The sequence below is a fragment of the Hemiscyllium ocellatum genome, chromosome 7, assembly GCF_020745735.1.
Source record: "Hemiscyllium ocellatum isolate sHemOce1 chromosome 7, sHemOce1.pat.X.cur, whole genome shotgun sequence".
Taxonomy (NCBI): Eukaryota; Metazoa; Chordata; class Chondrichthyes; order Orectolobiformes; family Hemiscylliidae; genus Hemiscyllium; species Hemiscyllium ocellatum.
In genome coordinates, this window is record NC_083407.1 from 17,056,738 (window position 1) to 17,079,800 (window position 23,063).

General features: G+C 41.6%; 1 protein-coding gene across 1 annotated transcript in view; it reads right to left on the reverse strand.

The window, feature by feature from the left end:
- The window catches only part of LOC132817324 (contactin-associated protein-like 5), a 1,293,865-nt gene that overhangs the window by 651,844 nt on the left and 618,958 nt on the right, over nucleotides 1-23,063 (reverse strand). Inside the window, exon 7 of the mRNA XM_060827734.1 lies at nucleotides 986-1,129. Coding sequence (XP_060683717.1) covers nucleotides 986-1,129 — 144 coding nt within the window. The remainder of the gene's footprint in view (nucleotides 1-985; nucleotides 1,130-23,063) is intronic.

A 23,063-nucleotide genomic window follows, 5' to 3' on the forward strand; every position in this document is an offset into this window, starting at 1 on the left:
AAAAATAATAATCTCAGGAGGTGGGCATCACTAGTGAGGCCAGAATTCATTGCTCATTCCTAAGAGCTCATAGATACTGTTGCAAGGTTGCCATTTGCAGCTGCTCCAATACATGCCATTTGCTTCAGTTTCAATGGTTTGCTGTATTACTCATCAGGTGCTACTCAAGTACTCAAGTGCAGTTAAGGATTAATCACTTTTTGACATACTTTGCGTACAATGCAGTATCAGGGAGTGAAAATTGTTTCTCAGTTCAGCTATCATCAACTCTTCCAGTTCAGTTCTAGCAATGAGTTCTAGATTTTCTCTAAAATGTTGCCATGATACTTTAAGTGCAGGAAACAAATGTTCTTCCAGTGAGTTCCAAGCTTTTAGATCCAGCAACAATGAAGAAGCATTAATGTAGTCAGGATGGAGATGGTGTTCCCATACATCCACTTTCTTCATCCTTCTACGTTCTCTCAGGTTCAAATCCAACTTTGGGAAACTGCCTGTGTGGAGCATGCATGTTCTCCCAATGCCTGTGGGTCCGGGTGCTCTGGTTTCCTCCAATAATCTAAAGATGTGCAGGTCAGGTGAATTGGCCAAGTCAAATTGCCTATTACGTTCAGGGATGTGTAGGTTAGGGGCATTAGTCGGGGGTAAATGTAGAGGAATGGGCTTGGGTGGGATTTTTTTGGAGGGTTGGTGTGGACCCGTTGAGCTGAAGAGCCTGTTTCCACACTGTTGGGAATCTATAAAAACAAAAGTCAGTTTCTCTCAAACTTTAATAGCGTGGCTAAGTACAGAGTCTCAATTATGGTGTAACTCTAGGAATTAGCTAATTGTGAATGTTAAAAATAAAATGCACCCACTTTCCACCAAACTCAATCAATTAAACATCCAGCTATATCTGGTGTCACTGTAATGAGCTCTGTAAGCCATATTTTTAATTGAATGTCATTGTTTAAACGTTTCTTGGTTCTGCATTGAACAAGTCGCTTACCACAATATGTATCTGAAGTTTACGTCTCTTTGCCAGATCAATAATATTCACTCCATTGTAATAGAGATTCTCAATGCAGCCATGGAAGTTCTTCCTCAGGAAAGTTACTGATTTGCCTGGAACTGGGATCCCTCCAAAGCTGAGCTTTGTTAGACAAAAGAACAGATGAAGAGATTATTAGATATTTTCACTCACAATGAAGAGGAGATGAAAAGAAAAAAATAACTTGGCAGGGAATCAAGCATTAAATGTGTTCAAATCAATACCAAACCTTTACACTATAAAGCATAATGATGTCAAGCAAAACTGTTAATGTATTGCGCTTGTATTATTGCCAGAAGTTTGCAAACCAAAAGCTATTCAAAAGCAATATACCTACATGGGCCTCCTGAGAGAGTATCAAAGCAAATTCTACTTCAGCACTGCTTCAAAATTTCCATTTGTCTCCAAACGTTTTTTTTAATCATTCACAGAATGACAGCGTCACTAGCTAGACCAGCATTCATTGCCCATCCCTAATAGCCCAGGTGGTTTTAAGTGTCAACCATATTGTGTGGATCTAGAATCATGTTTAGGCCAGATCCGGGTGAGGATGACAGTTTCCTCCCCTAAACGACAATAGTGAACCTGATGAATTTTCCAAACAATTGATTCACAGTCACCAGTAATGTCTTAATTGTAGATTTTCATTGAATTCAATTCATTTCCAGTGGTGTGATTTGAACCCGGGACCCCAGGACATTACTTGGGTCAACAGTCCAATGGCCATCACCTCTCCTTGAGTGCCCATAATATTGTGGGTGACACAACATTCGAGTGCAGACAATAGCTACAGTGATCTAGCTCCACTTGTTCAGCCAACCACAGAAAATTCTGGTCTTAATTGTACCCTTTAGGGAAGTGAATCTGCTATCCTTGCCTGGTCTGGCTTCAGACCCACAGTGATGTGGTTGACTTTTAACTGTTCCCCTGGTACGGTAAAAATGCTGGCCTACCCTGCAATCCCACATCCCATGAACAAATACAGAAAAACAAACCTTCCTCCTTCCCTGTCTCCCTCCAAATGTGTCTGGGAAAACATGGAATTCACTCCTTAAACCTCTTCACAAGTCTTGCCTTGTTTTCTTAAATCCTACTTTTTGAAGGAACATTTCGTTCTAATATCTGCATGTCAGATTTTGCTACAATATCTCTCCATGAAGCTTCCTGGGAAATTGTACTGAGTTAAAGACTTTACACACACCAACAGGCATACAGGGCTTTTTCATCACCAAAAGCATTGGCAATTCTACTGTGACTAATTTTCCTATCTCCTGAGACCTTGGGTGAATTTGATGTGGCATTGGTTGTTGTGCATCAGTATTCTGGAAAAATATATGCATTGACTGATTCAGTTGGTTTCTGTTATACTTGTAGGCATGAACAATTCCAACAATGTGCACTTAAAAATATGCTCACGTCTGGATGTACCAAATTTGCAAGAAAGCTCCACGTTATCATGGCTCCATAATCGTGGCTGTATGTTCTAAGTTAGTAGACTTTTATGTTAAAATTGCTGCAATTATGATCAGTCATAAAACACAGAACTTAGAACAGTACAGCACAGGAGGTAATGCCAAACATGGCACCAATTTAAACTAATTCCCTGGTTATGGTCCATATCCTTCCATTTCTTGCTTATTTATGTGATTATCCGAAAGGCCCTCTTTCATATCTGCCTCCACCACTATCTCAGCAGTGCATTCCAGGCACTTACCACTCTCTGTGTAAAAAAACTTGCCCCTCACATCTCCCTTGAACTTTTCCCCTCTCACCTTAAAAGTATGCCCTCTAACGTTAGACATTTCATCTCTGGGAAAAATATTCTGACTATCAATCCTATCTACACCACATATGATCAGATCAAACAAAACTGTTTGCAATAAATATTTGTAGGATGTGGTTGACATTGGTGAGATAGTGTTTATTGGCTGTTTCCCGTTGCTCTGAGGCTATTGAGAATCAACTATATAATGTAAGATTGGAGTCACATCCAAGTGAAGGTGACAGACATTCTGCTTCCTTTCCTTCCCTGATCTTGAAATCCTTGTTCATTCCTTTTTCTAACCTTTCACTTCACTTCATCTTTATTTCAAAGTCTTGGCATTTGTTTTCTCTGATTTTCATGGATCTCATGTTGCCAACATTCTCCCTGACCCTCCTCTGCTCCCAGGTTTTAACCTTATCAACCTATTGCATTCCATCGTCACAAACCCTACCCTCTAGCATGATCGCTACTTCCCTATAAAAAACGTTCAATTCACCAGTCCTCTACAATGATCCATTTCTGAAAATGTGTTTATCACTAAAAACTTGGAATGCATCATTTCCTAACTATATATTTATTTGCCTTGTGATCCCCTGTTTGAAATTCTGCATTCAGATGTGCTCTCAGCCACATGTTTGTCAATGGCATCTTCTGGGACTGTGGTCTGGTTTACTTACCTCTGATCAACCCTCTTTGATTTTCCTCATTTTCATGTTGATTATTTTAACCTCCTCTAAAAGCTCTCCTTGGCCAAGTGCCATTGTGACACTGCTCAACGTTCAGACTAGTCATGGTTGGGAACCAGTGGAGCCCAGTCAGGTCACATGAAAGTTCTTGTAGTATGTATGTTTGTAATATAGTGTAACTTTTTTCTTCATTTTCTCTTTTTTGTTGTACCTAGGTGCTTTGTACCTAAGATGCCACCATGTGGGCGACATTATACACTTTTCACTGTAATCCTTTTCTTTTGTAACTTGAGTACACATGACAATAAGCCTAATTCTAAGTTTGTGAGAAGATTTGTAGCTCGGATGCTCGTTGTTGTGGTTCTGTTCGGTGAGCTGGGAATTTGTGTTGCAGACGTTTCATCCCCTGTCGAGGTGACATCCTCAGTGCTTGGGAGCCTCCTGTGGAGCGCTTCTGTGATCTTTCTCCGGCATTTGTAGTGGTTTGAATCTGCCGCTTCCGGTTGTCAGTTCCAGCTGTCCGCTGCAGTGGCCGGTATATTGGGTCCAGGTCGATGTGCTTGTTGATTGAATCAGTGGATGAGTGCCATGCCTCTAGGAATTCCCTGGTTGTTCTCTGTTTGGCTTGTCCTATAATAGTAGTGTTGTCCCAGTCAAACGCATGTTGCTTGTCATCTGCGTGTGTGGCTACTAAGGATAGTTGGTCACGTCGTTTTGTGGCTAGCTGGTGTTCATGGATGCAGATCGTTAGCTGTCTTCCTGTTTGTCCTATGTAATGTTTTGTGCAGTCCTTGCATGGCATTTTGTATACTTTGTATACTACCAACGTAGTGTACAAACCTAATTCTAATTCTAATACAAATCCCAATGTGGACTCTACAAATCCTTCAACAGATTTTCCGAGTTAATGACCCCTGGTATGTCATACAATGACGTCCTCTCTTTCATGGACCATGGCAGCTCAGGAGCAGCTTGCAGCGGCCGATCCTGACCTAGCGCTATTAAATTTCTGTTTTCTAAGGCCCAGGAGGAACAGGAACAGGAAACCCAGTGTTTACAAATACTGTTAGAATCTGCAAACACTGCTACAGTCCAGGAACCGGCCAAAATCTAACCTGAATGAAGAGCTGCTGCAGGAGTTACGCGATCTTGGCTTGCTGAGGAGACCAGGCCTCCAGGCCTCAGCCTCGCCTGATACTGGTGGCCGGGTGTTGAGATATCAGAAGCAATGTGCGAGGAGGGTGGAAGTGCAGTAAGCAGGCAGGAGCTTGTGCTCGGCTAATTAAAACCCTAGCCAGCCAGCTCTCCTCTCCATTCTGCTCTCCAATGTCTGCTCCTGGGTCAACGAGTTGGACTGCATCTGACTGTGGCAGGGGTCTCAGCGTGAGTTCAGCAATTGCTTCATCCTTGTTTTCATGGGAACATGGCAGAGTGAGAGGGTTGTAGGTACTACCATCCAGACTTGTTTCGCCCTGACAGAAATACAGCTCTGTGCGGTAAGGCTCGGGATGGAGGGTCTGTGTGTCTACATCAACACAAAATGATACAAGGACTCCATGGTAGTCTCCAGTTACTGCTCAACACTGGTGGAGTTTGTGATTGTTAGGTGCAGACCATTTTATTTGCCGCGAGGATTCACAGCAGTCCTTATAGTTAGGATGTAGTCTCCTCCCAGTGCTAATGCTCAGGAGGCATTCTGTGAACTGTATGGAGCTGTTACTGGACTTCAGAAGGCACGTTGATGGGCTGTTTATTGTTGCTGGAGATCTTAACCATGCAAACCTCAAGACCATGCTCCCTAAATTCCATCAGCACATGGACTTCGCAACGAGAGGGGAGAACATGCTGGATCTGGTGAAAACCGGGCTGGCAGAAGCCATTTCTGCTCTTCAAGACTGTTTTGAGCTCACTGACTGGCGCATGTTTAATGAGGCGGCAACTGATGGTGACTCCATCAACATAAAGGAGTACACGGTGTCGGTGATTTGCTACATTTGCATCACCGTGTCTAAGACCATCACTTCTGACCCCAACCAGAAATAGTGGAAGACCGCAAAGGTGTGTACGCTGCTGAGGACCCATGGTTCCGCTTTCAGAGCAGACGACAAGGAAGCCCTAACAACAGCGAGGGCCAATCTGTCCTGGGCCATCAAAGAGGGAAAGCGCGCACACACACACACACACACACACACACACACACAGAATATGCAGCCTTTTTCAGGGCAGCACTGATACGGGCATCTAGGCCATCACCAACCACAGGACAGCATTGCCTGCTTGTGCTGGTGATGCCTTCCTCCCTGAGGAGTTGAACAATTTCTATGCACGGGTTTGAGGCACAAAGTGACGCGGCAGCGAGGAAGTCCACCCCCCACCCCCACCTCCCAATGACCAGGTCTTGTGTCTTACCACGCTGAGGTGAGGAAAACTCTATGCAAAGTCAACCCACGTAAGGCTACAGGACCAGATAACATCCCTGGCAGAGTACTCATAAATACTCTAACGTGCATTTCGGATGTTCTCACAGACATTTTTAACATCTCCCTGAGCTGTGCCACAGTTCCAATGTGCTTCAAGGCCACTACCATCATCCCCGTGCCGAAGAAGTCTTCAGTGTCCTGCCTCAATGACTAACACCCTGTTGCGTTAACACCCATTGTCATGAAGTGTTTCGAGAGGCTTCGTGATGAGGCATATTAAGACCTTGCTGTTCCCCTCATTGGACATATCGCTCAACAGATGATGCCATCTCCACCACCCTCCATCTGGCCCTCAGCCAAGACAAGAAGGATACCTACCTCAGGTTACTGTTCATAGACTTCAGTTCTGCATTTAACACTGTCATTCCTCAGCACCTGATTGGAAAACTAAGTCTGATGGGCTTGAATACCTCCTTCTGTAACTGGATGCTGGACTTCTTGACTGGGAGACCTCAGTCAGTCTGGTTTGGGAACAGCATCTCCAACACCATCACACTGAGCACGGGGGCTCCCCAGGGCTGTGTGCTCAGTCCACACGACTGTGCAGCGATGCACAGCTCGGATCATATTATTAAGTTCACTGATGACACGATTGTAATGAGTCTCATTCGCAGGAACAATGAGTCAGCCTACAGAGAGGAAGTCCAGCAGCTAACGGACTGGTGGAGAGCCAACAACCTGTCTCTGAACGTGGACAAAATGAAAGAGATGGTGTTGACTTCAGGAGGGCACAGAGCGATCACTCTCCAATGGACATTGATGGCTCCCCCGTGGAGATCATGAACAGCATGAAATTTCTTAGCATCCATCTGGCAAAGAATTGCATCAGGTCCCTCAACACCAGCTCCACAACCAAGGAAGCCCAGCAGTGGTCTATACTTTCTGTACAGGTTGAGGAAATCCCATCTCCCATGCACCATCCTCCCCACATTCTCTCGAGGGTTCATTGAGAGTACCCTGAGCTGCTGCATCACTGTCCGGTTTGGGAGTTGCACCTTCTTGGATCGTAAGCCCCGACAACAGATAGTGAGGACAGCTTTGAAGATCATTGGGGTCTCTCTTCCCTCCATTACAGGCATTTGCACCACACATTGCATCTGAAAGGCTAACAGCATTGTGGATGCCCCCACACATCCTTTATTCAAATGATTCTCCCTCCTGCCATCTGAAAGATATCAGAGCACTCGGTCCCTCATGGCCAGACTGTGCAACAATTTCTTCCCCCAAGCCATCAGACTCCTCAACAGTGTATGATCGCACTCAATTCCATTTACAATTTTTGGACAACTTTTTGAATAGCTGATAAAACAATGTTTTATTCATGATCGTTCATTGTTACACTGTAATTTGTCCACCACTGTGCCTATTGCCATGTGTTGTCAGGAATTACTGTGCTGCCTTGCATGTTTTGAACTTCTCTGTGCACTTTATGCTGCCCTGTGTATGACGATACTCTCGTGTAGACTGTGTGTTCATATAGCACCTTGGTCCTGGAAGAACACTGTCTCGTTTTTATTGTACCAGCTGGATATGGCAAAATAAAACGTTACTTTACTCTACTATACTGGCTCCAATCAATTTTATCCCAGTGCCCTCAACAGCATTAACTTTAATTCATATTTTGAAAAACCAAAAGAACTGTCGATGCTGAAAATCAGAAACAGAAATTGCTGGAAAAACTCAGCAAGCTGGCAGCATTTGTGGAGAGAAAACAAGAGTTAACATTTCAAGTCCAGTGACCATTCTTCAGAACAGTCATTGGACCTGGATCTTGAGGGCAGGTTTTTGATCTTTTTCACCTTAACATAGACATAGGGAGTGATGGAGAAGAATTTTGAAAACAAAGCATTGCAGAACATGGATCCGACATAAGTCAGTGAGCAGTGTGGTAATGAGTAAATGAACAACAGTTTTGTGACAGTTGTGGTTTCACCTCAGGTAGAGTTTAGCCTGGACATGCAGTCTCACTAATGTTGAGTCAATAGATGTGAAGCTGAAAATGTACAGCAGGTCAGACAGCATCCAAAATGTTGACTTTCCTGCTCCTCGGATGCAGTCTGACCTGCTGTATTTTTCCAGTTTCACACCTATTGACTCTGACCTCAGTATCTATAGTCTTTACTGTCTCCTACTTAATCATGTTGAGTTGCATTCCTACCTAGGTTTGTTCTTTGAATGACAATTTTCTCCAAACTGTTTTGTGCTCTCATTCACTACAACTGTTCTTACATGTTCAGATCTCTTCACTTCTTTTAAATTAGCCTTTAAAATGAGACTGACTCCCTGTGTTTCCATAACTCATATAATTAGAAAATGATACAGCTTTGTGGGAGGCCATTTGGTCCATTGTGCATGTGTTCACTCATTTTTAGTGTCATAAATGATCCAGCATAATAACAAGCCCTTCATCCCACCATCTCTATGCCAACTGAAAGACACCAAACTACACAAATATAATTTAGGGTCTTGGTCCATAACCTTATTTGCCCCAGCAATTTAAGCACCCAGTGATAACATCATGCAATTAGTCCTAACTTGTTTGTTGTTTTCCCCATGGCCCTGAAAGTTATTTCTGCTTCAAGTATCCAACTATTTAACTGATTCTGCTTCCATCACAGTTCCAGCCAATTCTAGATCATAACACCTCAGTGCGCAAAAGATATTTTCATATGTTACATTTGGTTCTTCTGCCAATCACCAAATCGTTGTCTCTTGGCTCTGTCACTGGCAAGTTTTTTTTTGCTCTTTACTGTAAGTCATTTTGAGCATTTCTATCAAATTGCCTCTTAATCTTCTCTGATCTGAGTAGAGCAACTCTAACTTTTTCAGTCTGTCCACAAATCTGAATATCCCTCATCTCTGCTATCATTCTCGCAAATCTCCTTTGAAACTCTTCAATGTCCTTGACATCCTTTCTATACTGTGATACTTTGTACATCTCAGCTGCCATACCACTGTTCATTTCACCTGCCTGTCAACATTCTCCTGAAGATTATTATTATTATTCTCATGCTTTACCACCTTTTTAAGTTTCACATCATCTGCAGTTTGATATGGTGCCTGATCTAAGCTATTGATATATATTCAAAAGAGTAATGTTTCTATATATGATTCCACAAAAACACTCTGTAGCCAGAAAAACCTCTGCTCACACACTACTCCCTGCTCTCTGTCTGTTAGCCAATTTTAGATGCATTCTACCAGCGGCCCTTCCATCTCATCAGCACAAATGTTTTCTAACAAGTCTATTACGGGACACTTTGTCAAATGGTGTTTAAAAATCCATATTAAACACTAGCCCAATTATCCTCATAATTATCTCCATAATATGTACATGAAGATCTCTAATGTTATTTCAAAGGCTTCACAGCCTTAGCTCACACTACTTCTTATCCTCTGTCTCTGTTCTCATGCTTTGTTTCACTGATATGGGTATATTCCTCATGTAGGTTGCAGTTCAGTTGACTATTGTCCACTATTTGTTAAGTCACTACACTCTGTCATTCCAAAGTATTGTTCCTCCAATCCAAACCCTTTGTGCATCCCTAATTTCCTTTACTGATGGACAGGAAGTCAGCTCCCTGCATCCTCACCTTTGGAATTCCCACCCAAAACTGCTCCACCTTTCTACATCTGTCTCTTTCTGTCTACCATGTATTAAACTTATATCAGCACGGTGGCTTAGTGATTAGCACTGCTGCCTTACAGCACCAGGGACCTGGGTTCAATTCCAGCCGCAGGTGACTGTCTGTGTGCAGTTTGCACATTCTCCCTATGTCTGCTTGAGTTTCCTCTGGGTGCTCCGGTTTCTTCCCATAATCCAAAGTGGTGTAAGTTGGGTGAATTGGCTGTGCTAAATTGGTCAGAGATAAACGCAGGGGAATGGATTTGGGTGGGATACTCCTCAGAGGGTCGGTGTGGACCTGCTGGGTCAGAGGACCTGTTCCCACACTGTAGGGGTTCTTATTCTAATTCAAACAAAGTGCCAGCTCTAGTAAATGACTTGGAATAAAATCTTGGTAACACTCCCGTCAGCATCTGTGGCATTTTAACATGTCAATGAGGTATATAAATGCAAGTAGTAGCTGTTGGGAGCTCTTTTCCAATTGCCATCTGCCCTCCATCCTTTTACTTGTTCTCAAAAACTATTAAACACTTGTCTCTTCAAATACTCTAAATTCAATTAAAACATTTGCTATCTTCCTTTTTGATGTTCACTTCAAATCTATAAAGCTTTCGGAGATATCTGATGATGTGAAGAGCAAAAGGTAAATGAAAACTGCTGCTTCTACACCTATAATTTCTGCAGCACACAAAGGCAAGATCAAAGCAGTTCGTCACTCTCAGGAGTATACACAAATAAAACAGCCAAGGCTGGATAGAATTTGACACGGTGATCTCATTTGGACATAAGGAATTAAACCTTGTCTCTCAACACATCATAAAACGTGAGTTCACTATGCACCCTCACTATCTATGCTTCATGAATTAATTTACACAGAATCATACCATCCACTTTTGCACTCTCAGTTGTTGAATTCAACTAAACATTTGAGTTTTATGGAACCCAGAAGAAATATTTAAGTGACTAGGATCTAAAACAAATAACTTCATTATATTTCAATAAACTTGTCAAAATAAATCAACATCATGTGTGCTGGCTTTTTAGTATATATGTGCACAAGATTAAAATGTGTGCCGGTACATATATTGCCAGGCTTATTAAAGACATCACTGGGAGAAAATTAATCAACTTAATCTCAGTGTCTTGACATTCTGAATTTACATTTAGTTTCACTCTACTTTTGTAATTATTCCGCAGTAATGAAGCCTATAATTGTTAGTTATCTTTGTCATTCTAAATCACTTCAATATGTGTATCAAAACAAAATGGAACAGCTTCTCAGTCATTCAGTCTCTTCTTTCGCTTAAATCATTGCTGATGTAAATGTCAACAGTATTTAACTATCATTGATGCATGCTCCCCAATACCTTACCCCTCAAGACATTATTCACCATCTTGCTGGATATGGGCCAATTGCTCACAAATGGGACTAGATTAATTTAGAATATCTGGTCAGCATGACCAAGTTGGACTGAAGGGTCTGTTTCCATGCTGTGTGGTTTTAAGACTCTATGACCAAGCATTTACAGCCTTTAAGAAGAGAATTTCAGCTTTCTGCTCCGTTTTTGTGAAAGACGCTCTCCTGAATAATCTTAGATTATGCTTCCTTGCTAGTGGAAATAGCTTCTCTCTGTCAACATCATAGAATCCTTCATTGTTTGCTTTTGTTTTAACAATGGAACTATATCAATAATTGATCTTCTAAGCTCAAGTGAAAAACAGCCTAGTTAATGAAAACTGTTCCCATAATTCAAACCATTCAGCCCTTGCATTATTCCGCATCCCTCCAAAGAAAATAAATTGTGCTTGAGTAATGGTGCACACAGGGGAAGGGAATACAATGAGATCTTCCTTACCAAGTCTCTGCACAGCTCAGGCATACCCTACACACATTTGTAGTCCAGCCCCTTGAGAAATAGGCCAGTATTTCACTAGCCTTCTTGAAAATTCATAGTGTCCAGTCATGACCTTCTAGTGATTAAGCACATCAGCTGGTCGTCCCTCTGCATAAGACATGTGTGAATCCCTGCCTTCATTGTTCTCTGCTGTTAGCTTCTAAAGAATCATAGAAGTTCATAGAACAATAGGGTGGTACTGTGGCTCAGTGATTAGCACTGTTGGATAGTGTTCTATACAACATGGGTTTGGATGGAAATTAGAATTTGGGTCTCATCTACCATTGGAACGGAGGGATTGGGTTTCATGACATATTTTGAAACTTGTGTTCAGCATTTAGCCTTGAATCAACATGCCAGAACAGCTGGTGAAACATTGGCTGAGGAAGAAACAGCTGCTGTTAGTTAAAGGGTCGAGTTGATGCCATTCAGAATGGATCTGAACTGTCTGGATTCTGACTATGTTTGAGCGATTTTGAGAAATCACTGCTGATACTAAATGAGAGGTTGATGAACAGTCCTTTCAAAAACAAGCATCAAAAGTAAGCACCTTGATAGGTATGGGAAGGAACGATGGAAAAATACGGTGAGTGTAGAGTCATAGAGTCATACAGCATGGACACCAACCCTACAGTCTGCTATTTAACCTTTATTTTCAGTTCAAAGTATGTAATCAGCACAACTTGTTGAGTGCTTAACATGGAAAAGCCTTTCGTGACTTTTCGTAGAGGTATAGGCAAAGGTAGATAGCAAATCACTGTATGAGCAATGATAAGGAGATTCTGTCGTGGATTTAAATATAGTTTTAAAAGAAGACCAAGAAAGTAGAGATGGAAGGAATTCTAATCTCTGAAGGACAGACAGCTGACTGTACCGATACAAATAGTGTAAATACCGATGTAAGTGGTTTGGCTTAAAATATGAAAGAATCAAGGCACAGAGACTTGCCAGGAGAGTATAGTTGAAGCTTTAAGTGATTTGTGAATGGAGAAGCATTAATACATGGGCAGACGCAGGAACAGAGTTGGGTGATATTGTAACATTACTATAGCGGAAAAAGCAATCAAAATCTCCAGGCAGATAGTGATCAATGGTATTCATGATGGGAGTTGTATTCATGATAAAGTTGAACTAGGGAGGTCAAACTGGTAGACTAGGTAGGCTTTCTTTTTACTTCTTCTTGTTTCTCTCTTCAGTACTCAAACCAGGAATGTCTGTGCCCTCTCAGGATTGCCAGATGTGAAGGAAGAGGGGTTGAAATAATACAGGATGAGTTATCTGCTGCTTTGCATCATTTTCTGGTAGAAATGTGGGAGGAGAGGGAAGGTGAAGAAAGTGAAAGCTTAACTTCCATTTGTCATGCCCCAGATTGTCACAACACAAATGAATAGTATGTTCTGAATTGCAAGCATGGACCCTGCTCATGTGCTGGACTCCCAAATGACATGGCACAGTACCACCTCACTTATAGAATAAATAGGGGTTTTATTCCCATTAAAATAACTATGCTTACAGAAGGAGAAAGTTGCATATTGTAGCTACATCAGAAAATCTCAAGGACCACAATCACTGCACATTGTGGAGTTAAGTATCATTAATATACACTAATCTCTCAACTGTAAGCTATAATTGTTTGCTGTATAGTTAGCATTTATGATGCTAATTGCATCTTTTGTAAACAAATTGAATTATTTGAAACTTTCTCTTCACCATTTAAGAAACAGAAAACACCATTATTCTGAAGCAGATCAGTTTTACTTCATTTGCTCAATTTAATGAGGCAACTACAGTCTAATTGTGGCAAAGACTTCCATTATTATGAAACCATAGATTCAGTATTTAGAAAGAAATTCAGTTGACTAACCTGCACTCCAGCAAGAACAATCAATCAATGAAAGTGGTCTAACTCATTGCACCGTGAATAAATTTGTTTTCTCTGTTAATACTATATCGAGTGTCAGTGAGTCTGTTACTGTATCATGCAGACATGCTGTGACAGATTACTTTTCTGACTTCCAAAGATTCTTTTCAACTTGCAGTGAATAAAATATTTAAAAGTATGGAACATGTGTATATATTGCATATTTACAACCTTAGGAAGCCTCAAAAAGGGTTTGTGAATTGTACTTGCTAATGCTATACATCAGGGCGGCACGATGGTTCAGTGGTTAGCACTGTTGCCTCACAGCGCCCAGGGACCCGGGTTTGATTCCTGCTTCGGGTGACTGTCTGTGTGGAGTTTGTACACACTCCCTAAGTCTGTGTGGGTTTGCTCCAGTTTCCTCCCTCAATCCAAAGATGTGCAGATCAGGTGAATTGGTCATGATAAATTGCCCATAGTGTTCAGGGATGTGTAGTTTAGGTGCACTAGTCAGGGGTAAATATAGAGTAGGTAATGCGTCTGGGTAGGTTACTCTTTGGAGGGTCGGTGTGGACTTGTTGGGCTAAAGGGCCTGTTTCCATACTATAGATAATCTAATCTATGGAAGAAATCATGTAGACTTGCTAACAAATCAGGTGGGCCCTCTCCTTCATAATCAAACACCAGTCAACCAGAAGTTTACTTTCTGCAAATTCCTGTCCCACTGGCTTGAAAAACCTGCCACTTCTCACCATTAAAACAGTGGGAGATTCTGGCAATAGACTTCTGTTCCAGAATTTGCCGCACTCACGGCCAAGCTATTCCAGTACAGGTACAACACTGCTATTTACTTGGTCATGTGGAAAATTGCCCATGTACATTCAGCATACCATAGGCAGGACAAGTTCAACCCAGCCAATTACCATGCCATCAGTCTATTCTCAATCATCAGTGAAGTGATGGAAGATGTCGCCAACAGTGCCATCAAGCAGCACCCACTCAGCCATAGCCTGCTCAATGATGCCCAGTTTGGGTTCCACCAGGGCCACTCAGCTCCTGACCTCATTACAGTCTTGGTTCAAACATGAAGAAACAAGTTGAACACTGGGGGATGAGGGGAGAGTGATTCCACCTTGACAAGTAGATGGCTGCATTTGACCACAAATGGCACCATGGAACACTAACAAAACTGGGAGTCAATGGGAATCAGAGAAAAACTCTCTGCTGATTGGAAGTTGGTTGTGTTGTTTGGACGTCAGTCACCTCAGCTCCAAGATGTTTCTCCAGGAGGTTTTCAGGGTAGTGCCCTAGGCCTAACTATCTTCAGCTGCTTTACCAACCAACCTCAGCCCATAATACAATCAAAGGTCAGGATGTTCACCGATGACTGTACGATATTCAACTCCAGTTGTGAGTCCTCAGACACAGATGCAGTCTATGCCCAAATGCTGCAGGACCTGGACAATATCCAGGCTTGGGCTAAAAGTTGGAAAGTAACTCTCACATCAAACAAAAACTTAGGGATTGACTGCCTCTTATTATTCAAAGGCATTACCATCACTCTCTAACAAATATCCTGAAGCTACCATTGACCAGAAACACAACTGGACTCACTAAATAAATTCATTGGCTACAAGAGCAGGTCAGAGCCTCGAAATCCTGCAGTGAGTAACTCACCTCCTGACTCCCCAAAACCTGCCCACCATTTGCAAGGCACAAGTCAAGAGTGTGATGAAACACTCCCAACTTGCCTGGATGGGTGCAGCACTCACAACACTTAAGAAGCTTGACACAATCTAGGGCAAAGTAGCAGTTTTATTAGCACCACAAACATTCACTGCCTCCACCACTGAATCTTGGGAGCAGCAGTGTGTACTATTTACAAAACGCACTGCAGAACTTCACCAAAACTCCCTAGACAGCATCTTCTGAATCCATGACCACTAGAAGGTCAAGGGCAGCAAATACATAGGAACACCACCACCCACAAGATCCCCTCCAAATCACTCGCCATCCGAACTTGGAAATATAAGCCATTTCTGACTCATCTCCCTCATTTCTGTTCTCACCCCTTCCTCTCCTTCCCAGGACTATGATAGGGGTCCCCTTGTCTTATTTCCACCCCACACTCAAAGGATCATGCTCAATCATTCTACCATCTCCAGCTGGGTGCCCTCACCAAACATATCTGCCCCTCCCCTCCGCTGTCAGCATTTCACAGGTACCATCCCATACATGGTATCTTAGTTCATTCCTCCATCACACCTCATCCTTCCTGTCTCCTATATGGCATCTTCCCATGCAAAAGTAGGAGGTGTAACACTTGCCCATTCACCTTCTCCCTCTTCAATGTGCAAGGCCCATCCATACCTTCCAGTTGAAGCAGAATTCTACTTGTACGTCTTTCAGTCTAGTTTGCTGCTCAAAATATATCACACTGCTCCTTTACATTGGTGAGACCAAACACAGATTGGATGACCACTTCGCAGAATGCCTTCACTCTGTCAAAGGAATGACCCTGACTTCCCAGTGGCTTGCCATTTCAAGAAGCCCCCTGGCTCTTGTACTAATATATCTGTCCTGAGTCTGCTGCAATTTTCCTGCAAAACACACACAAGCTCAAGGGACAACATCTCATTTTCTGCTCAGGCAACTTGCAACCTTAATATCTCAACACTGATATCCATAACTTCAGAAACTGACTGCATTATGTCTATTCTTCATTTTACTGACATCGTCTCTTCCCCACAATCCCCACCCCACCTCAACAGCATTTTCTTGTTTGTTAATAAACAGTCTCTCCATTTTACATGGTGATTCATTCTCACTTAAAATCTTTTATTTCACTTTCTCCACTATTAACAGTCCCTTTGTCTATTGCACCGGGTCTCTCCACCATCTAGGTGGTAAAAACAATGACTGCAGATGCTGGAAACCAGATTCTGGATTAGTGGCTGTCTTGTTTCTCTGCTGCTTCTCTCGAATGTAGAAAACAACACTTGCCAACACGTTTCAATTCGGAAGAAGTGTCAAAACATTAACTCTTTTTCACTCTCCACGGATGCTCCCAGACCTGCTGAGTTTCTCCAACATTTTCTGTGTTTGGTTTGAAAATATATTCTCATTTTGTCACTGTCACAGGGTCAAAATCCTGGAATTCCATCCATAAGGGTATTGTGGGTCTACCTAACACATGAGGCCTGCTGAAGGCAGCTCAAGGTCAACCAGTGATAGACAAAAAGTGCTGGCCAGCCAGGGTGCCCGCATCCCATGAGTGAATAATTTAAAAAAAAACACTTTGCTTTTCACTGAGACCCTCACAGAGACTAAGACATTGCAGTTGAATGCATTCTGACTGGTCAGCCATACATAGACCCTCAGCAGGAGACCCGGAGCCCGAGAGAGATGGGAAAGTGAAAGAAGAGAACAGGAGATTAAAGGAAACTTAAGCATTGATGTAGAACCAAGAGAAAGATAATTGGAACCAAATAGGAACAGACAGTGCACTCTCTGCAGTACATTATTCTGTTAACTGTCAAACAAAATAACTTCCAACTTCTTCTACATTACAACATTTCATGGCCTATATTTCTGGTCCAGTATGGGGCACATACACTAATTAGACAGATGAGGAAGTAACAACTAAAGAAGTTATGACTAGTATAAGCACAAATTATAGTATTGCCTTTAAACTCTGAGTTGGCTGTGGTTAAAATGTGTTTTTTTTTTCTGTCTATAACTGCTTGGATCAAATAAAATGAATCCAATGGGTGGAAACACTCGAGTGCAATCAGACATAAATTTCAAAGTGCCACCAGGTGTTTTGAATTCTGACATGAATGGTCAAACCATGAACTTTTATTACACAATAGCAATGTTGAACCTTTTAATAATCAATTTATCGCTTTGCACAGCTGAAGTGCACTCTTTGATGCTCTTATAAATGGATTCATTTTTCTTTTCGTTCTGCTTGAGTTATAACTTTTAAAGCACTTTAGATCTTCAAGTGAACTGTTACTTATCACAAATTAGACCACAGGACCATAAAATATAGAGCAGAATTATGCCATTCGGTCCATCAGGTCTGCTCTGCCATTGGATCATGACTGGTGTGCTCCTCAACCCCATGCTCCTGCCTTCTCCCTGTAACTCTTGATCCTTTACCAATCAAGAACCTATCTACCTCTGTCCTAAATACACTCAACGACTTGACCTCCAAAGAACTTTGCAGCAATGAGTTACATAGATACATTGGCTGAAGAAATTCCTCCTCTCAGTACTAAAGGTTGTCCCTTCACTGTCGCTGTGTTCTCGGGTCCAAGTATCTTCTGCGAATGGAAACATCTTCCTCAAGTCCACTTTATCCAGGCCTCACAGTATCCTGTAAGTTTCAATCAGATGCCCCCCCATTCTTCTTCACCCCATCCAGTACAGACCCAGAATTGTCACCTAGCTACAGTTCAGGAATGGAAAAGAATCCCCTCATTGTGTCTCCAAAGAGACGAACAACTGCTCCTCATATGACAAGCCTTCATCCCAGCTTCATTCTTGTAAACCTTCCCTGGAACCCCTCCAGCATGAACACATCCTTCCTTAGATAGAAGATGAAAAATTGTTCCCAAAGTGCCACTTGCAGTCTGACCACAGCATTATTGTGACAATGCTTTTGGCTTTAAGAGGTGTATTTTGTCCTTTTTTAAGAAGGGAAGTTTTCAGCCATAGGTAGTGAGCTATCTAGTTGAAGCCAATGAAGAAAACAGTTTGTGAAGCCTTGGTTTCTTTTCGTGTTTAAAGTTTGAACAATGGAAGCAGCCTGAATGGATTCAGGCTTCCACAGGACAAGGGTTTTATTCAGCTTTCAGTAGATCTGAGGCTTTGAAGTTGGTTGTGAAAGTTGTCTCCCTCTCTGCTGTAACTAAAAACTTGGATTCTCTTTCTGTTGCCAGAATCACATGAGATAATCTATTTTACTGACTGCGCCTTTTCTCAGGGAGTGTTTATGTAATGTTATTATATTGAAACAGTTACTGATTAATAGTTAAATAATTTATTATTCTGTTAAGTTTGCCAGTAGGGTTAAAGTTATAACAATTTCTCTTTTGTTTGCGTGTATTAAACTGGGGGCAAAAGTGTGCATAAAATCAAGTTGTGTGACTAATCAAATTTACATCTGAAACACAGCACCTTACGTTTGCCTTTAAATAAAATAGAATTTTGGGTCGAGGCTCTCTCCTGGATATATTTGCAGAGGATTTGATCTGGTCCATAACAATCTTACAGCATCAGCAGTGCATCTCTGCTCTTGTATTATAGGCATCTTGAAATGAATGCTCACATAGCATTTGCCTTCCTCCCTGCCAAATGAGCCTGCATGTTAACTTTAGGAGAATCTTGAACTTGGACTCCCAGGGCCCTTTCTGAAGCTGTTCCCCATTTAGAAAATACTCTGGGCCTCTATTCTTGCAAAGAAAGTACACAAGCTCACACTTTCCCATATTGCATTCCATCTGCCACTTTACAGTCCAATTTCCGAGCCTTCAGCCAAATCCTTCAGCAACCTCACCATCTCCTCAACACCACCTGCCCCTTCCATCTAACCTTCTGTCCTTGTTAGGCTTAAAGATGTTAAGACACGCTGTGCAGTGTTAGCACTGGTGAAATGTGCAGCTTCTGCAATACAATCACACTGAGCCAAAGCATGAATCATTAAAAAACAAAAAACACTTGAGCCATGCATGGGAAAAAGATCATAACAGAAAGATATATTTTTAAAAATCACATCACAGCTGATGTGCAGAAAACAACAAACTATAGAAACTGTGTGTATTTCCCAAGAATTAGTGATTCAAGAAAAATAAGAATTTGGGTATTGCAATGAAATTTACCATTTAACCCTATTCTTCGCAGCTGGTATAAGACAACAGAAGCTTAAAGTAGCCTGAACTACTCTTCAATTATTATAGAAAAAGTATAAAGAAGGAATGATAAAAACTTGTATTTAATCAAACAAACATATGGAAATACCTAGGAGAAAATGACAACTGCAGATGTTGGAGATCAGAGTCGAGACTGTGGTGCTGGAAAAGCACAGCAGATCTGGCAGCATCCAAGGAGCAGGAGAATCGATGTTTCGGGTATAAGCCCCTCATCAGGAATCCCTTTCTGATGAAGGGCTTATGCCTGAAACATCGATTCTCCTGCTCCTCGGATGCTGCCAGATCTGCTGTGCTTTTCCAGCAACACAGTCTCGAATATGGAAACATAGGCCGGGGTGGTGGTGGAGGCAGATATGATAAGGGCATTTAAGGGGCTTTTAGATAAGCACATGAATACGTAATGAATGGAGGAATATGGACCAATTGCAGGCAAAAAGGATTTGCTTAATTTGGTGTCATATTCACGTGCTGTACTGCTGCATGCACCTGCAATCCTATCTGTTTTTCTGAATTTGCCTTTTTGCCAAAGGGTGTTTATGGGATGTTACTATTTTGGAACAGTTAATTAATAATAGGTACTGTATCTATTCTTCTGTGAAGTTTTTCAATAGGGTTAAGATATTCCATGCTCATCTTTCTTTTGTTATATTTTAACGACAAGGTTTGAATAAATTCTGTTTTACTTAGGATCAAGTAGTTTGACCAGTCAAATCGCATCTGGAACACAGCACCTGATAGTTACCTATAAAATAAGAAAAAGTTAGGATCTAGGCTACCTTCTTAATATGTTTTGAGGGTATCTGGTCCAGTCCATATCAATGTTCTCTGTCTGGACAGTAAAGCAGCTGAGTACCCTAATCATGAGAAGCTGAATCAAATCCAACTTTTATGCCCAGTGCAAGCATGTCCTATCAGTAACTTTCTAAACATGAACTGTATTTGATCTGGGATCATCCAGAATGATTTTTTTCTTTTAAAATAGACACTGATTGGTGCAACAAATGGCTATTGAGAGACCAAGTGATTCAAAATAACTGCCGCATTGTAATAACGCTTGCCTTCATTGGTTGGGGCATCGAATATAAAAGAGGCAAAAACAATGATTGCAGATGCTGGAAACTAGATTCTGGATTAATGGTTCTGGAAGAGCACAGCAGTTCAGGCAGCATCCAAGGAGCAGGAAAATCGACGTTTTGGGCAAAAGCCTGATGAAGGGCTTTTGCCCGAAACGTCGATGTCACTGCTCCTCGGATGCTGCCTGAACTGCTGTGCTCTTCCAGCACCACTAATCCAGCATCGAATATAAACGTTGGCAAATTATGTAACAGCTGTCGAATACTTGTGTTAGGCCACATTTGGAATATTGTATGCAGTTCTCTGGCCATCAAATTACCAGAAGGATTTAGATGCTTTGAAGAGGGTGCAGAGAAGAGTCACCAGGATGTTGCCTCGTCTGGAGGGTTTTAGTTATGAGGAGAGGTTTGATGAATTCAGATTGCTTTCACTGGAAAGAGGGAGGCTGAAGGGAGACCTGAGAGAGGTCGTCAAAATTATGAGAGGCGTCAATAGTGTGTATAGTCAGAGGCTATTTCCCAGGGTGGAAAAGTCAACTCCAAGAGGGCTCAGGTTAAAGGTGAGAAGGGGAAAGTTTAGGGGAGAAGTGCGGGGAAAACTTTTCATACAGAGGGTGGTGGGCTCCTGGAACGCACTGTCATTGGAGGTGGTGAAGCAGGATTTAAGGCATCTCATGATAGACACATGAATGGGAGGGGAACAGAGGGATAGAAGCCATGTATGGGCAATAAGCAATGTCTCTAAATAAGGGATAGGACTTGGTGCAGGCATGGTGGGCTGTTCTTGTGCTGTATTGAATCATATCGCATTGCATTGTCGAGAAGGAGAAGGGAATGCTCTAGAGTAAAGGGATCCTTATCCAGTCCATTTATAATGCACCCCTGACTTGAATCGGTCACCCAGAAACCAAGAGATTGACTGTCTTGAATGCCTGGTGTGAAGTTCTGCACAGTAGCAACAGCAACAAAGACAGCAACATCCAAATCTTTAAAAAGTCGAGAAATCAGAATCGAAAGGTTTCCATGCCTGTTTCTTTTCAGTCCACCAACACAGAGAACTGACTTCGGATATAAACAGCTAACTTCTCAACCTGTTAAAAAAAAGGTCCACTTCTTCAAGGGACTCCTGCGATGACTTTGATATATAACATCAGTCATTTAATACAAGTAATTACAATTCAGAAATGGAAAACAATTCCTCACCATGTCTACAATCATGTAGTCTAAGACTGTTCCTTTATTTATAATGTGTCAAAGTAGACTATCTGCTTTAACCATATCTTCCACGAGTTGGTGCATAAGCTGTAATCAAACATGATAACAACAAGATTTTCAACGTGAGTGAGTAAATGATCCTCTTCATTGAAATTCACAATATGCTTGCTGCTGATTGTTAAAATGATCACACAGTCAGAAATTAAGGAATATACATACCTTCTTTTCAAAAGCACAGAGTATCCTTTCCCCAAACAGAAGCCAAGAATGACTTACCATAAAGGCTGTGTTCAAGGTTTATGTGGGAAATAATTTGTATATTTTCAACATAGCTGATATTTAACTTGGCTACAATTAGAAGCTTTCTAATGACTGATGTGCAATATATAATCCACTGTGCCCTGTAAGTTTCTCCGTGGCCTCTGCTTTCTCCATTTCTATAACCTTCTGAAATTTCTGCTCTCCCACAATCTGGTGTTTTTAACATCTTAAATTTCACTCTCCAACATTGATAGGGATTCCTTCAACTACCCAGGGTCTAAGCTCTGAAAATTCCTTTGACATTAATCATCTGATCACAAATTTCTCTTTATTTGTATTATTAGATCCCTTCAAAATTTTGAACGCTTCTGTTAGATCTGCATCTAATAATTTCAGCTTTGAGTGGGACAATCATAACTTCTTCAGACTCTCTTCATAATTCAACCTCCTTGGCTTCATTCTAGAAAATGCTTTTAGAATTTATATGTTGATCAAAAGAGGGGAGAATCATCCTTAAGACAATAAAATAAATTCTCACAAAGTAACTCCACCTCATGGCTTTGATCTCCTTTTGCCCAGTCACACAATCATAGAGATATATAGAGCCTGGAAACAGACCCTTCAGCCCAACTCATCCATGCTGACCAGGTTTCCCAAACTGAACTAGTCCCATTTTCCTGTGTTTGGTCTATATCCCTCTAAGCTTTTCCTATCCATGTACCTATTCAAATGTGTTTTAAATGTTGTAATTGCACTAGCCTCCACCACTTCTCCTGACATCTTGTTCCATACATTCTTCACCCTCTGTGTGAAAAAGTTGCCCCTCAGCTCTCTTTTAAATGTTTCCCTTTTCACCTTAATTTACGCCCTCTAGTTTTGGACTCCTCTATCCTGTGGAAAAAACCTTGTCCATTTACCCTATCCATGCCCCTCATGATTTTATCAAGCTCTACGAGATCACCCCTCAGCATCCTACACTCAAAGGAAAACAGCCCCAGCCTGTTCAACCTCTCTTTATAATTCAAACAATTCACTTTATTGTTGCTCATAGATGTAAATAATTGCAGGTTGGCATTTTCAGTCAGAAACATACCAGACAACAAGTCACAGGTGTCAAAATGGTAATTAAGCTATTGCGAGGTATGCCTGTCATTTCAATGCAAACTGTGTACCTGCTTTCTCCTAACTCTGTTTTTTTTATATCTATATTCACTCATGGGACGTGAGCATCACCTGCGT